At 28.3% G+C, this 17,869-nt stretch overlaps 1 protein-coding gene across 3 annotated transcripts; it reads left to right on the top strand.

Annotated features, from left to right (window-relative positions):
- Positions 1 to 9,014: 9,014 nt before the first annotated feature.
- Positions 9,015 to 16,315, top strand: LOC118060382 (alpha/beta hydrolase domain-containing protein VTE7). Of its 3 annotated transcripts, none has more exons than XM_073406013.1 (11): positions 9,015 to 9,388; positions 12,652 to 12,749; positions 12,898 to 12,995; positions 13,110 to 13,159; positions 13,452 to 13,547; positions 14,286 to 14,375; positions 14,519 to 14,611; positions 14,753 to 14,848; positions 15,155 to 15,220; positions 15,453 to 15,675; positions 15,954 to 16,315. In XM_073406013.1, exons 1-10 carry the CDS (start codon positions 9,176 to 9,178, stop codon positions 15,633 to 15,635), a joined length of 1,083 nt encoding a protein of 360 aa, XP_073262114.1. In that variant the 5' UTR covers positions 9,015 to 9,175; the 3' UTR covers positions 15,636 to 15,675; positions 15,954 to 16,315. The 3 variants fall into 3 exon arrangements, with proteins under 3 accessions (XP_073262114.1, XP_034929493.1, XP_034929492.1); XM_035073602.2 differs by having other exon boundaries at positions 15,856 to 16,315; XM_035073601.2 differs by lacking the exon at positions 15,954 to 16,315 and having other exon boundaries at positions 15,453 to 15,771.
- Positions 16,316 to 17,869: the final 1,554 nt, after the last annotated feature.

Below are 17,869 nucleotides of genomic sequence, written 5' to 3'. Positions count from 1 at the left end.
TAATACCCATAGAACTACATTTTTAAGTTGGAGTAACTTTACTAATATATAATGATTCTAATAAGATAAGAGTTTGTTTTAAAAATATTTTTGAAAAAAATAATTTTATTTTTTATTTTAGATTAAATGTTTAAATTTTAAATTTTAAATTTTAAATTTTAAATTTTTTTCATATGCTAATATCAAAAATATTTTTTAAAATTATATTTTTTTAATATATTTGTAAATAAAAATATTTTAATAAAAAATCACTACAATAATATTAAATACCAAATAGGCTTTACAACCCAAAAAAAAACACAAAACAGTAAAAGTATGGTACTATAGATTGTATTGCATTTTCACATTGCTTTTGTTTTTGTGTTTTAAAAATATTTAAAAAAATAAATATTTTTATTTTTTTATTTCAAATTAATAATTTTTTAGTATTTTTAGATCATTTTTATACATTGATATCAAAAATAATTTTTAAAAAATAAAAAAAATATATATTATTTAGATACTTTTATAAGTAAAAAAATACTTTAAAAAATAATTATAACCACACTTTTAAACAAGTAAGTTTGAACTCAAAGACTGACGACTAAAATTATTATATTTTTATAAGAAAGTGTTTTTATATATAAGAAAATTACTACAAACATTAAATAATTTGAATGGGCAACACTTTACATATTAATTTTTCAGAGATTATATTTTATAGGGAAAATTACAATCATATTGTTTTTCAAATTATATATTTGAAAAAAAAAAAAACTTTTCCCTCCAGTAAATGGCATCCATTTACTAATAGCGTATGCAATGAAATCAAACTTTCATGAAATATAATAAAACAATAATCATGGTAACAATTATTTATGTTGTCTCGAAATCAAGCCCATCTCTTAAAAAATTCTTATACCATACAATAAAAAGTCTTGGGTATATTTTTAAAAATATTTTTGAAAATTTTAAAATTTATTTATTTATTTTAAATTAATATATTTTTTGATATTTTCATATCATTTTAATATATTAATATTAAAAATAATTTTTAAAAAAATAAAAAATATATATTATTTTAATACATTTCCAAACCAAAAATATTTTAGAAATAATTATCTTATCTTTTAAATAATTTTATATTAAACAAACAATAAAAGAACACCCATTATAGATTTGGAAAATCATTAAAGAAATTGACCACACTCAATGGGTAGAGAATTGGGTCGCAACTCATATATATATATATAGATTTGTAATAGCAATTATGGTTTAAAATATTTTTTGTTTAAAAATATATTAAAATAATATTTTATTATTATTATTTAAAAATTATTTTTAAAATTTACATATCAAAATAATATTAAAATATTAATAAAAAAAATATTAAAATTTTAAAAAATATGATTATACCGTATTTCCGAGCAATGTCGTTAAAGAGAGAGGCGCCGCCTCTGTCTAGAAAAAGGTAATCGATCGCTGCAAGTGTCTTCAGCATCTCGCCCTAGAGACAATCCATCTAGCAAAAGCAGGATGAAAATTATGCAGTCTGGTAAAGTTAATGTCTTCATTTAGGGGATTTGGGGCTTCACTGTAAGCTTCAATTGAATTCATTTAGAGTTGATATAAATAAATAAAATAAAATATATAAAGAATAAAAGGAAAGAGGCAACTCATGACTCTATGGAAGAGAGTGTGCTATGTGTTATTTGTGAGTGTTTTTATATATTACGAAGGAGGATAATTTATTCATTTCATTAAATTTAAAAATATTTATGGAATAAGAATTTAAAGTGTAATTTTCTAAAAATGAGGAAAAAAAATAAAATAAAAAAATCATACAATAGGAGATTACATATAATTTTTCATATTTTATATCTTGTTGTAATTTATATTATTCTATATTTTAATTTCATTAACTAGCATTAGTTACCATAAAAAAAAAAAATCTGTTAAGATATTATGGGTTTGCCTTTTAAAACACATCACAACTTTTTTCTTGTCAATTTGCCTTTATAGTTTAAAAGGGAGAATTACTAAAAATCTTATGGTATGTTATCTAGCTCTATCTTTATATCTCATTTTTTTTTAATGCATTTTTGTGTTCTCGTATTTTAGATAATAAGTTTTCTAGCACTATCTTTATACCTTATCTCTTCTTAAGTGTGCTTTTGTGTTCTCATTTCTTAAATAATGTGCTTTTTAACCTTGTTTTTTTTTATTTTTAATGTGCCTTCAAGCTCTCCTTCAAACCTAATCTCTTTTTTCTTTGAACACGCTTTTAAGCCATTACTTCCAAATATTTTCAAAATAATTAACCATTTCTTGATTTGCTAAAACTTTTATCTCATTTCTTTTTATTATTTTTTACAAAACTTATTGTCTAAAGTCTTACGAAACTTTTTATTATAAAGCATTGTAAAAATAGGGCAACTGTCATAATTTTTTTGAGTTATTCCCTAAAATTTACCCTTTTTTTTTTCAGGCAAAAGGAGGTTGGAATTTTAAATATACAAAAAAATTGAAATTTTTTAATAAATTAGGAGCCTACTCGCACCCTTTTTATGCTAAAACTAGAGAAATAATATGGATTTCAAGTCAAATTAAATTATTTTTGGATGAATTTATATAAAAATTAAGCCTATAAAAAAGATATTATAGGTTTGCATCATTCTCTCCAAATCAAATCCACCACCTTAATCATAATCTAAATTACCATTACAATCACAACAATTACCATCAAATACTAAAATAATAATATAAAAAAAAACATACTCATTTGTTATCGTTATAGACATTATTATTATCAACATAAAAAAAAAAAAAAACACGAACAAGGAAAACCATTTTAGCAACAAGTATTCTTAAAATAATTTTAATCAAATCAAGACAATAAAATGAATAAATTTTGGCCAACATAGCGCAAAGGATAGATGATGATGGTTGAGGGTCCAGGTTGCATGTCAGTAGACATGTCTAATGGCTGATAATTCATAAGCAGTACATAGGTAAAGGAGTCTGAATTTAGTACTACACATACTTTTTTTTTTATTCACACGTTTAAAATAAATCCTTTAAAAAACAATATCCAAGTACTATACATACTTTTTTTATATTCACACATTTAAAATAAATATTTTAAAAAATAATTTCCGAATATTAACCATAACTAAAACTAATTAATGTTTCACTATAGCATAAAATATTGTTCATTGTATATTGCACTATAATGCAAGTATTGTAGATTATGGGTAATTTATCTGTGGACTGCACTGTTGGTAGGGGCATGTAAAGAGGCTGCAACCTGCATGACCCAAGCGCCAAGCTAGAGGCGCACCCAGGAGGGTTGCAAGCACCTAGTGCTTGGCTGCCAGGCCTAGGCGTGGGGCAGACAACACCTAATGGCTGCACCTCGGGCTGTAGCCACCTGACACTTGGTATGCCCACCCTTGGGCGCTTAGGTTGCCTGCGTGTGTGCTAGGCAGACCAAGCGTACACATAGCTGCCTACTTAAGGGTTAGGCACATCCCAGTGCATACGTGGCGCTTGGATTGCGCTAGGCGGAACCCATGCCCGCACCCCAATGGGTCCGGTGTCAGGACACAAGATCAATAGGTCGTGTTTAACGATCTAATTTTAAATATTATTAGTTGTTTCAGAAATATTATTATTTTTATTATAATTAATATTATTAATAAATAATTAATAAATTTCAAATAAAATATTAATTTTAATATTGAAAACATATTATTATTTATGTTATAAATTTTTATGGTGTTTTTTTTTAAAAAAAAATAAAAAGTGAGTTTGCGGCGTAGTATTATAAAAAATATTCAACAATTCTATGTATTAATATAAAAAATACTATAATTTACGCTGTAAATATTATTATTTTTCTTACAATACAAAGTATTCATCTAAAACATATTATTATTTTTCTTATTATTCAAAGTATTAATATCAAAATATTATTATTTTTCTTAGAATTCAACATATTTATGTCAAATATATTATTATTTGTGTTATAATATTATTATTTTTATAAGAATTCAAATTTTTAATAGAAAAAAATGTTATTTGCATTCTAAATATTCCTGAAATTAAAAATAGTATTAATTGTGTTATGAATATTATTGTTTTTACTAGAATCAAAAGTATTAATATTAAAAATATTACCTTTTGTGTTATAAATATTATTTTTTATAATAATTAATATTATTAATAAAAATAATTACTAAATTAGAAAAAACATTATTCTTAATATTGAAAAACACCTGTAGATTTGATTTGAAAAGTAAAACTAAAATTTACTATTACTATCATCATCATCATCATTATCATCATCAATAATAAATTTTAAACAACTGTTATTGCTATTAAAGAAAAACCACACGGAAACACGTGGTTTTTGGGCTGCTCCTGGGGGTTGGCTGCACCCCCTACACCCATGTGATGCTTGGACTCCTACTTAAAGCGCGCACATGGCGCTTAAGTCTTGTCTCTATAAACACACCCATGTGCATACATGGTGTTTGGCCATGTCAAAACCCAACTATCCTTGAGCCCTACATTATGTAGAACCCGAAATAATCTTAGGTCATTAGCTGTGCAGGGCCCAAAAAAGATTTGAATAGTTTTAGATCCTGTCAGCGTCAGTACCTAACTTTTTAAGAAAATAAAAGGTGAGCTCGTGGAGTAGTAGGAACCGCCTAACTAGTTAAACATCATATTGATACTAACAAGCAAATTTGTATAAAGTGAACAATACAAGGCCTATTGTTTTTGGAAAACTACAGATCAGTCCTCTAATTTTCATTTATTTTCAACTTTTCTTTGATTTAAAAATCTCATCACAGTTAGATTTCGTCATCATAAGATAACAATAACCGCTTCGGAATATTGGGGCTAATATAAATTTATTAAACTTAGTTCTCTCGAAGAGTAAATTAATAAATACTCCTTTGTTTTATGATTTTATAAGTTAGTGCTCTGATTTGAAAATCACTAGTCTTTCCTACCATAGCTGACTATCAACTTTTTTCGAGTTGTCAAAACTAACCATTGAAATTTCCCATTTAATTTTGTTTATGTTAAGCACCGAAAGCTGACCACCATCCGACTGTCGGTGCATCACATGCCAGAAAGAGATGCGGCGCTGTTTTTTCAAACCCCGAGATTTTAATTTTTTTTAATATAATGATACAAAAAATAATTTTTTAAAAAAAATTATTTAATATATTATAAATAAAAAAATATTTTAAAAAATAACCATTATTTTATTCTCATATAATAAATCTCATAAAATTATGAGTTATTTGTTAGAAGTTTCTAATTATTTTTTTATTAATAAAAATTTATATTATTTAATAAAATATTTTTATATTTGCCTATAAATATAACTAATTTTAAATGAATAATATAAATTATTTAATGTTTAATTTCTTACTATGTTATTTGAAATTTATGTATTATTGTCTTGGAAGTTGTTATCCTAAAAGTATATTTCTTGCACTACCCTACAATAAAATTTTATTAAAATATGTGTGCTTGCGTGTTAGAAATTTTAGTTTGTGAGGGTCAAACAAGATAAATAATTTTAGAGGGGCCAGGATTTTAAATTTTCTATTTTTAAGGCTAAAAAATTAATTTATTGGGAGGGGGCTGAAAAAAAATCCTTGCATACATACCAATCTACCTTAAAATTAATGATTAAAGGATAAATTAATGATTAGAAATATAAATCTTTTCATTTTTTGGACTTTATAAAAAGGAAAGAATACATATTAAAACTACTTTGAACAATTCAACCTTATAATTATATTTATTAAGTCAAATTTCAACTCCATTTTCAAAAACAAACAAAAAAAAACTGGAGTTTTCACTGTCAAAAATATCAAAGATAATATTAAATGAAAGCATGTGATAGTTTCAATATATATATATATACCATCTCATTTTATAATATATAAATTAATTTTTCATTTCTTATCATAATTAAAAAAAGTTGTTTTCATTAACAACCAATTTGTCCTGAATTATAAAAATAAAATCTTATTTAAATACAACTTTGATAATTAAGAAAAACTTGTAATCTTCCAACTCAAGATTGAGGATTTTGGGTTTGTAAAAACACAACTTAGGGTTCTTTATATTCATTTTTATTCATTAATAATTAGTTTTAAACATGTTAATATTTTATATTCTTTATTTTAAATAACTTTCAATAAAATTATAGTCCAGGCTTTTGTTATGCAAGCGAGTACTAGCATGTGGTATAAGTTCAATTCTCACTTAATTTAAGTTCTCTTTTCTTTAAAAGTTTTAGTGCATCCAAGCTTAATTTTAACTTTTCAAGTTACAAGAAAAACTTGTCATTTTTTAACTCAAGATTGAAATTAAGGGTTTTTTTAATATTCATTTCTTATTTATTAATAATTAGTTTTAAAATGTGTTAATATTTCATATTATTTATGTTATAAAATTATGAGTGTACCTCTATCAAATTAATGTTAAATGTGTACTATAATCATATTTTAAACCAAATTTTCTACCATATAGCAAAATTTCAAAAGTCGGATTGGGTGCGTGGTGGTGACCATGGAAGAATCTCGCCTAGCCATTTGTTTTTGTAGTGAAACTTTCCTTTAGCACAAAAAGACAACATTTTTTTTTTAATCAAATCATTAAAATAGAAATGATTATTTTCAGTTTAATTTAGTTTTTATAAAAAAAATCAAACTAAATTTAAATAAAAAATAAAAAAACCAAAATCAAATTGAAATCAATTCAAACTAGGATAAAACTATTAAAAATATATTTACAGGAATAATAATCTATATACAAAACTAACCTATAAAAAAAATATAATAACCCTATTTAAATTGCAATTCAAACTAGGACTCCAAAGTCAATTTGGCTGGTAGCATGTCATTCAAGCTCCCTTTTTATTTTCACTTGGATCCTATCAATGCATCACCAACTAATAAATATAAATTAATGAATGATTGAATCAATAAACATAAACTTAGCAAGTTTTTGACTCTTGGTTCCAATATTTTATTGACATGACATTTGCATAAAGTGTAGCATGTATGACAATTTAATAACAATTTAGATTATAATTTCATGTAAAATAAGCTTTTCTCTTTTCAAATATCATGAGCTATATATTATATAAAGTGCAAACACATCTTTTACTCTAATATAACAAATCATGGTTCAATCTTTCATAAGTATACTTTTAGTTATTAATTATAATGTGAAGTTTTCATTTAAACCTTAGTTTAGGATCTATGTATAAATTATAGAAAATCAGCAAGCATTTAAGGAAAATCTTCATAGATAAATACATGTAAAACAAAAAAAACTTATTTGTACTTATTAGTATAATCACCCATCTTAAGCTTTAGCCCCTTTTCCTTTACCTTTTCTCTCTTTTTTTTAACCTCACAATATATCTTTGATTTCCTTTTTTTTTTTTTACACATATTCATAGAATGAGTTACTATTTAGTGGATCATTTGATCATAAGTTCATAAAGAAAATGATTTGGTTGCATATTTATAGGTATTTTTCTTTCATATATTTATATATTTAATTAATTTGTATATGATATAGAAGATAGTTAAATCTGCTTAGTTCATGTTTAAATTATAAATCTTTTTAACTTTATTTTTGTTTGTTTTTTTTCTTCCAATTTAGTCATGCTCTTAATGGCTAAATAGTTGCTTGATAAAATCTCATCTTCCATAAAAAAAAAAATCCCACTTCACTTACTACATCATACAAATCTAGCATTCTTCATCTATTTAAGTTAGTAATTGCATTTTGAACCTTCTTTTCTTTAGTTCTTTGGCTTTTGTCCTCTAATTTTTCCTAATCTTACATTATTTTAGAGGAATCATCAATTATAGTAAATGCACATTTTGAGATATTAATTTAGATCTATAAGATAATTTCTCTCCGTCTAGATGGGACACAATCTTTTCACGTGCCATAATAATCCCATGCTTCTTCTCTCCTTTTTTTTTCCCTCGAAAGTTCCTCCCTCCATTTGCATTCCAATTTACCAAGAGAATATTGTAAAAAAATTAGAAAAAATATTCTAAAAGAGCACATATAATTAATTGTTGAAATGTTTTTCTCAATTTATATATTTAATGAAAATGATAAAAGCAACGAAGACACTCGTTGGACAAAGTCGAGCCAGCACTGAGTTAAAAATTAAAATCTTAAACGGTAATCATGAAATTTACCATCTAGAAAGAAATTAATAGAGACGGAGGTACTTATTAGTTTCCGCCTATAAAATTAGTTTGAGAAATAATTGTCACATCCTTTATAAAACTTGGGAAGGATGAAAATCAAAGAATCAACTTTAAAAAAATGTTATTTTTTAATTAAAATTAAATTATTTTAAAAAAATAAAAAATCTAAAGTTCACTAGTTCTTTTACTTGAGTTAAACTAGGTTAATCAAATTAATTAAATTTAATCAAATTAAATATATAGACCAGCTTAATTTCTAAATTAGTTTAAAATGAAATCCAATTCAAACTAAACTTCAAATAATAAGGTTATTAGGTTAATTTATTAATAATGTGTTTAGTAATTCCGTGCAATGTTCCTTTTTAAAATGTATTTTAATTAAAAATAAATTAAGATAGTTTTTTTAACATTAAAATCATTAAAAAATATTAATTTAATATTTTTTAAATAATTTTTTTTTAAAAAAAATATTTCCTTAAACTCCATTTAACGTAGTTATTTGTTTCTGCATTTCAAAAGTATTTTTGAAAAAAATTGAATTTTTTTTATTTTTTTATTAACTTCAAATTAGTATGTTTTTAGTGTTTTCGAATCATTTTAATGTGTTAATGTTAAAAATAATTTTTTAAAAATAAAAAAACATCATTAACATATATTTTAATACAAAAAATTATTTAAAAAACAACCACAAAAACACTACCAAACAAGCTTACATACCACGTTAGCTTTCTTTTTGGGTACACGTTTAAGACACGTCCCAAGTAATGAGTGCAACTATGTCGCACGGTAAGCGTGGCTCTCTTGGTTTGTCGTCTCCCTCCCCTTTTCTGTTTCTGCCCATCTCCTTCCATTTCGAAGTTTGAAGAAATAACTTCTGGGTTTTAATTTTCGAGCATTTGTTTTATTAGCTTTCAAGAGTTTACGTTATGAACACGGCTCTTAAGCTGGGATCTCTACCAGTAATGGGAATCAATATGACCAAGAACTATGGAAGTTTGAAGGCTAGTAAAGTTAAAGTTTTCGCTGTTGATGGAGCTGGTGATGCTGAGTTTCCTTCATTTCTTCCAAAAGAGGTGGAGAAAATCAAAGACCCATTTGCTAGATCTTTGTCTAAAAGAATGAAGAGGTTACCAGTGCAGGTTAGTCATCTTCATCAAAATTTATTTATTCTACTCTACTCCCTTTTGTTTTCTTGTTCCATTTGCAGCAATATTTATCTGGGTGGCTATGCACACTGTTTATTTAAGATTTTTATTATGTTATTTTCATTTTTTCGTAATAGTTATTGACATTGTTATAAATAAGCATATTCGACCATGGTTACATTATAATTTTAAAAAAATCTTAACGTTGTGGCAAAAATATTGTAGCATAGATGTGATTCAACGTGTATTAGAACAATAAATTCATGTCTTTTCCCCTGACAAGAAAAAAAATGGATGAACTGATAGTTGCTAAAGAGGAACTCCTTTTTTTTTTTAACAGTAAAAATATTTATATATTTTTTTAAACACTTATTTATGATTATTTTTTATTTTTTACTCTCTCAAGTGTAATGTAATAAGCCGATTGCTCTTAAAATCAAAATTCTCAAGGCATGGTTTAAGAGCTTTTACATAATCTTATAACGGTTTTTTTTGAAGTTATTATTTGGTCTTAGAAGTAATATGATAATTTGATAAATAAAATAAATAAATAAATAAAAAGCTACTAACATACACGTATGAGTTAACTATTTTGCCGCGTGACTGATTCTAGTTGTGAAAAGTTTCTTTCCACTGTGTTCTTTTTCTCTAGAGGAGGCGCATATTGATTGGTTTGCGATGGAATATCGCAAGTTGTAATTTTTTTTTTGGGTACTTTTCTCTCTCATTTCTTAAAATTCATATTAATTATTTAGAATTTAATTTAGGGTTATCTTCTCAGTAGTATGTATTTGACTGTCTATTATTTTTTTTTTATTTGTAATGTATTTTTTTCAATTTTATCATTCAATTTAAATTTATTATTTATTATTTTTTCCAATTGATCTTGATATATTCTTTTTATTTCTTAATTTTTTATTGTTCTTTTTGTAATCTTTCAATTGTTTTCAATTTCATACTTTGATAAAAAAAAAAAACTTAGTTTATTCTTATTTTAATTTAGTCTTCATTTTTTTGGTGATTTTTTTTTATTCTTTTATGAAATCGATTTTTATTTACAATTTAACCCTTCAATCCAAAATTACTCATCCTCTTATTTATTTATGATTTTTATTTTTAATTTAACCATTCTAATATTTTTAATTTATGATTTTTATTTTTAATCCAAAATTATTCCTCCTTTTTTTAATATTTGTAAATTAGTTTACTATTATTACTCTTCGTACAAAACATTTATTATCATATAATTAAAAATTAAATAATAAAAATTAGAGGGTTTTTTGTGATATATATTAAATAAGGTTAATTTCATCTTTTCATAAATATAAAATATTATTAAAATGAAAAAGTTGCTGGCAAGGAGGATATGCTTGTGTCCTTCTAACAGCACGTGCGACGTCTCTTGATGATAAAAAATTACTTTATGCTATGTAATTGGAATCATCGTGAGATTTTTTTCTAGGTAGAGTGGCGTGTGGCAGCAGCAGGTCAATTTATTGCTAACAAGACTTCTTTTCCCCCATTTTTTCTCTCTCTTGCCTTTAAAATTCATGTTGACCATTCAAAATCTCAGAGTTGTCCTCTAGTGATTGATATTTCAATTTCAATTCTTATTCTTTTCATTTTTAATTGTTGTTCTTGTCTTTTTTGTAAAAAAAAATTTTATTTTTAATTTCATCATTCAATTTCAATTTGTGATATATTATTTTTTCAATTTGTTCCTTATTTTTTTGGGTTTTTTGTTTTGTTTTGTTAAATTGATTTTTCTTTTCAATTTTACCCTTTAATAATAAAAATTGTAGTTGTCATCTAATTTATTTTTTATTTCAATTTTGACCCTCATTATTTGAATTGCTATTTTTATTTTGGATCCTAATTTTATTTTTTTAATTTCATTATTTAGCATTTGATTTGTTAGATATTATGTTTCGTGATTTTTTTCAAATATGATGCTTCTGGTCTAATGACCCAAGTTACTAGTTTGAAAAGTTAACACGGGTTAATACCTTTTTTTACTTAGTTTCTTTTTTTATTTCATCATTTAACGCTGATTTTTTTAATGGATTTTATGGTTTTCTTTTTTATTAGGTTATCTTGATCTCATGACTTTCGTTGCAGGTTTAGCGGGTTAAAACGAGTTGACTGGTTTTTTTTTTTTACCGAAGATACATATTTGTCATGCTAACTCAGTTTGACTTGATTCAACTCAGTTCGGGTTTTTTTTTTTTTTATCCAATTTCATCCTTTCATATTTAATTGGCTAAGAATTGAGCAAAATCGTTTTTTCTCTTTTGAAAAAAGATTTTTTTTTTTCAAGTTACCATTATCTATTTTTTTTTTAATTTGGTCCATTTACTATTATTGCCTTAAATGTTGATTTTTTTAAGAAAGATAAAATAAAAATTGAATCAAAACAAAATAACTTGTTAGCATAGTTATTTTGCTTTTTGTTGATTTGGCTTTGCCCTATGTCGCGGTCCCTTGCATGACCTAAGTTTTAAATCCAACTATGTTTGAGTTGGCTTGACGTGGCTTGTTCGACCAAGTGAGCCTAAACACAACTTAGCTATCCAGTTCAACCCAATCTTGTTTTTGAAATTTTTTCAAGTCGCCATCATTTTAACCTCTATCTAACTCGATCAGGCTCAAAAGCAAAATGAGAAACTTTTGAATGATAAAATAAAAAAAACATTATGACATATTGGATCAATCTTAACTAACACGGGTTAACTCACTAAATTCACAACTCAGGTTAAAGACACAATTACAATGAGCTAACTCAGTTTAATCATTTGTCTTTTCTTTTCTCTCTTTTTTTTTAATTTTTTTTTATTTTCTCCTCAGTTAGGCTTCCATTGAATCCGGTTGGATGAAATTTAAGACTAAATTGAAAAATTATCAATAAATCAATAACCAAATTAAAAAATTAAAAAAATATAAGACAATCAGAGATTAAAAAAATATAGTTGACGTGTGAGGAACTCCGCCACCTTGGAGAGGCACATGCGATTTCCTCTTTGCCCCGATGACGATTTTTTTTTGGTGCCATTAGATTTGTTGTATCAAGGGTTGTCTTCCAAGGCAGCATGTGGCGGCGACACAACTGCGACATGGCTCCAGTGATCTATTTTTATTTCTTTCCTTTTCATCTTTTTTCTCAAGCATCTTTAATTATAGTTTTCTAATAAAAAGAAAAGAAAAAAATAAAGTGGCCTCTCATTCTGACTTGTGAGGCTTGTTGTGTGTCATAATTGCAGATTGGAATGTCAGAAAGTTGTATCATGAGCAGTTGTGTTAAACCACTGAGACAAAGTAACAAAACCAGTCCAGTGGTTCTTCTTCACTGCTTTGACAGGTTTGATATTCATGCAAAGTTACCCTACATTAATGCTCACAATAACTACTGTATTTTTTTCCCCTGCTGTTATCTGTGTGTGCTCGTTCGTGCATGTGTGGGAAGCTGTAGTTATATTGAAGTTGGTTTGCTGTTTTGCGTTACATAGTTCTTGTTTAGAATGGAGATGCACGTATCCCTTACTTGAGGAGGCTGGTTTGGAAGCTTGGGCTGTTGATGTTCTTGGGTGGGGCTTTTCTGATTTAGGTTAGGTCTAAACAACCCAGCCCTCATGTAAAAAGTATTAAGTTCGGCACCTTTTGTTTCTTAATTTCTCTCAGCATGTTCTTAAATGTGATCACTTGTTGCTATATGTAATAGAAACTCGGCCACCATGTGACGTAGCATCCAAGCGTCATCACCTTTATCAGGTTTGTTCTTGAATTCTCTGGCTCTCAAAACGTTGAAGAGTTGTTTCAATCACTTGGTTACATCGTGTTCTGTGCTTTAAATGCATTTCATTTCCAATAATTCTACTTTTCTTGTAAATATGAGCTTAACATTGCAGTCTTTCCATGGCTTGAACAATTTGAGCCAATTTGTGCGATGATTGGAAATTCATCTAATCTATATAATGGTTATATTGCCTTATTGGCCTTTATATAGTTGAATTTAAGACCTTGAGTCAGAAACTAAGCAACGTTTTTCTACTTTACATTCTAGCTTTGGAAGTCTTACATCAAAAGGCCAATGATATTAGTTGGACCAAGTCTTGGCGCATCTGTTGCAATTGATTTTACAGTGCATTATCCAGAAGCTGTAAGTAATTTTCCCAATTACATATTGCCATTCAACTCCAATACATTGCAATATGCATTCTTATCATTTTTGGCAATGTATCTAAAGTTATATTCTTTATTCATGTTAATTGATCATGCTCGCAACTCAAATCAAAAGCTGATATCAGTTGAGGAGTCTGGAAAAATACGATTTGTGGATAGTGCAAGAAAATTTTGATGTGGAAAAATTCACCAGACATGTTTATGTTGATACAAGAGGACTTGATAAGTGTTCCCATCATTTGAGGTTTGGGCCAATATGATTGATTCTGAACATTAAATCTAAAAGAAATCATTTCTTCTTTTTTGTCATTTCCCCAAGTTGTAGAGAGAAGATTATAGCGTCTTTAACTTGTAACGTGCATGATGGTGGTGTGGGTTAGCAGAAAAAGAAAAACATTAGCAATCAGCAGGTTACGAGATGCAAACTAACCTTTCCGAATCCAAGTAAAAAGATGCTCTGAAAATTTCAAGATAACTGATAGAAGGTCAAAATTCTCAGCCTTGTATCTTCTTGTTTATCCACATAAAACAGAAAAGGTGTTGCCCTCATGCACAGCTGCCATCGCAGCATTCTTTAGCCTAGATATTGCATGGAAGCAATGATCCCTACCCTTACACTCTAGTATAAGGGTAGATACTGCTTGGAAGCAAAAGCATCTTGCTTTTGCTCATATTCTTTTGGTTTATAATTGAGTGATCTCTATATATCTTACAGGTTGAAAAGCTGGTTTTGATCAACCCAAGTGTGTATGCTGAAGGCACAGGAAATCTTGCGAAGTTACCAGAATTGGTAGCCTATGCTGGGGTATGACTAACGATCTACCCTTGTGTGTAATACATTGCTGACACTCATCTTACATGATCAGGATTATTGATAGGAGAAGATTACATCTGGTATTTGTGGTTTATACGAGTCTAACCTTCTGGCCTTCTTTTTTCTCTGATCAGGTTTCTTTCTTAAAGAGTCTCCCATTACGCTTTTATGCAAATATGGTGGCCTTCAATGGCATTCCATTCTTTACAATCTTGGACTGGACTTGTGTAACTTCTTTTGTTTTTTCTCACACAAAAACTTTATCTCTTTCTTAATTTCTTCGTTCTTTGACATTTTATTTTAGCCGAAGTTGTAGATCTTGCTCAAAGTTGTTTAAGATAAAATCTTGCTCTTCTGTAATGATGTAGGTTGGCCGGTTACATTGTTTGCTACCATGGTGGAAAGATGCAACTGTCAGTTTTATGTTGAGTGGGGGCTACAATGTTATTTCCCAGATAAAACAGGTACGGATTGATTTAATCCCGAAATGATAACCATGAGAAGGGATAGAATCTATACTTACCAATTTTTTGTAGATATTTTAGTGAAGCTCCTTTGAGTTGATCATGATTAAGTCAATCAATCCATCAGGAGGTGACGGATTAACTTCCATGAAAAACCATGTTAGTATGTTAGTGCAACTTTAGGCAGGTAAATTAACGATATGGAGGATTAGATTCAGTAGTGATCAAAGTCTTAGGACATGAAATTATTGGATTATGCATAATGTTAACACACCAGTTGCTGCATTTATTGTTGTTGTTAAACAGGTGAAGCACAAAACCCTTATCATATGTGGCCAGCACGATCAGATTGTGAGCTTCCAGCATGTAGTGGTAAGTTCTTAGTCATATCTATTTTTCTACAAGAAATGGTCCTCACACTGTGTCTATCTACCTCGAAACGTCGTTGTTCTTATTAGTTTCATCATAGTACTTACCTCAGCTCTTAATCTGTCGAACTTGCCAATCCTTGAAGCTGTTTAACTACTGTAATTGACCTGCAATGCCATCACCTTGTTAAACTATTAGTATTTTTCTTCCTAACATCTTTATGAACGTAATGCAGAAATTGCACTCTGAACTATCCAATGCAATTATTCGAGAAGTATCTGATTCTGGCCATCTTCCTCACGTGGATAATCCCAAATGTGTTGCCAAATTGATTGCTGATTTTGCTCAAGGTGACGCTGATGTTAATGCCAAGAGCCAATTCTGTTTGGCTCAGTTAACGGCTTTACCTAGACAGTAAGGCTCATGGCAGGGGCATGTAATGAAATGATTACCCTCAGGTCAGCAGGGGGGTATTTGGTTAATAGAATTATATCCTTCCATGTTAATTTTCTGTACATATTATGAAATAAAAATGTTGTCGAACACTTTTTGATTTATATATATATATATATATATATATATATATATATATATATTTTATCCTAACGCATTATCTTTGCTGAACTTTGCGCTTCCAGATCTTGTTTTATGCATAAAAATTACCTATGCTGGGGTCTTCTACACGATGCCAACAGCCTCTGAGTGCAAGTTTTTAATAGTGAATATGTTTCTACAGGCATATCCATTTTTTCTATGACTGCTAAGTTGTCTTCATCGCCTTTTGGAAAGCTACATGGCAGGGTTTAGCATGCCCTTGAAGGAATTCAGTGGACTCTGGGAAAAGGGAGTCGTCAAATTTTGGTATGATCAATATAGGTGGATGTAGTTGCAGGATTCCTCCTCTTTTAGAAGATGATCAAAAGGATTGGAGCATGTTAGATTGTTTTCTCCCTGAGGAAATATGTCTAGGATTGCTCCGATGCTATTTCAACTCTGGCGATGCTGGTATGGATCATGTTAAATGGGACTTCACGTCGAACGACTAATTTGCTACGCAATCTGCCTGTGAGCTTGGCCTGGTAAAAGGAAGACATGGTCTTCGGTTGGAGTTGAAGGTCCTCAGAGAGTGACCAGTTTTTCATAGAAACTTGACCTGCTCCCTCTGCTACATGAACTGTCCTCGTATGGGGGAAAGTATTTTGCATGTTTTGCAAGATTGCTGGTAGGCTAATGGACACCATGAGTCCATGACCATCTGACAGTCAAAGCTGAGAATCACATTAAAAAGCCAGGAAGCTTTTTGGTCATCGAACAATCGCGGAGTATCACGAGTCATAGAAGGGAATTCCTATGGGTTTGAGTGAAATTGCATCAACAATTTCCACCAATTTCTCTGCAATGAAGGCTGACTGCTCGGCTGTAGGCATCGAAAACTGGTAAAATAGGGGCTCTAGTGATGGATCGGACAAGACAATGAGCTCTCAATTTATCCATTTGGATAACTAATTATTAAAATCAGCCAAATGAAAAACATAAAATGGACAATCTTCTATGAGTGCCTATCCCCTTTGTCCTAAATAGAATAATTTTACAAAATCACAACCCAACAAGAAATCCAAATAAACTACTTCATAAGTACCATCCCAATGGCTAAAAGATACAGGTACACAAATGTGAAACACAGTCCAACGTGGACTGACATGTCAAAGAAAAATGTGGTTGCAACGGTTTTAAATGCGAGAGTGTAATACCCATATTCTTATCCCATAGAATTCAAAGTTGAGTCCAAACTTGGATATCTTTTTAAAAGGTATTTTTCTCCTTTTTTTCTTGTCTTTTTTAATCTCTATTGTAACTTCCTCCTATATATATATATATATAACGAATTTCGTTTTAGCTTAAGTTTTAATTCAAGAAAAGTTAAAGATATTGAAATAATTAAGATCAAACACAAAAAAAAGACTAGAATTATGAATAATCTGTATATTATGAGTTCATAGACTTAACCTAAATATAAATAAAATATATATAGGTTAAATTGAAAGTATTATTCTACCTTTAATAAATAAGACTATATAAATATTATTTAATATCTCATCTTAAACTCACGATGCGGCAGCTACAAGTATCGAGAGTTTGCCAACTAGAAAACAAAAATGAGAGATGGAATGCGCATTAGTAAATAAATCTGCAATCTGCAAGGAAGAAAGAACAAAAGAAAAGATAATGGTGTCATGCTTGAAATGATGACGAGTAAGATGACAATCAATCTCAATGTGCTTAGTTTGTTCATGAAAAACCGAGTTGTAAGCAATCTAAAGAGAACCCTGGTTGTTACATTCATTTCCTTGCTTTTCTCATTTTGACTTGTATATTTCAATTTGGCTCTTTTCTTAACAAATTAGGAGCAATTGGCTACCAATTTGCTCATAAAAGAATCAATTCAAAAAGAAAAGAAAAAAAAGAGTTCAATAACCAAACCAAAAGAAAAAAAAAACCATTGCTAAACAAAGTGGCAACATGCATGTTAATAATAATAATAATTAAGGAGTCGAAGAACATTGGTTTTTTCCCTAATGATTCTCAAAGCAATGAAGTTGTAACATCCTATAATTTAAAATAATTTCATGATTTATTATATGCACTTCTAAG

This window comes from Populus alba, chromosome 17 (genome assembly GCF_005239225.2).
Source record: "Populus alba chromosome 17, ASM523922v2, whole genome shotgun sequence".
Lineage (NCBI taxonomy): Eukaryota > Viridiplantae > Streptophyta > Magnoliopsida > Malpighiales > Salicaceae > Populus > Populus alba.
This window is presented reverse-complemented; position numbering and strand designations above follow the sequence as displayed.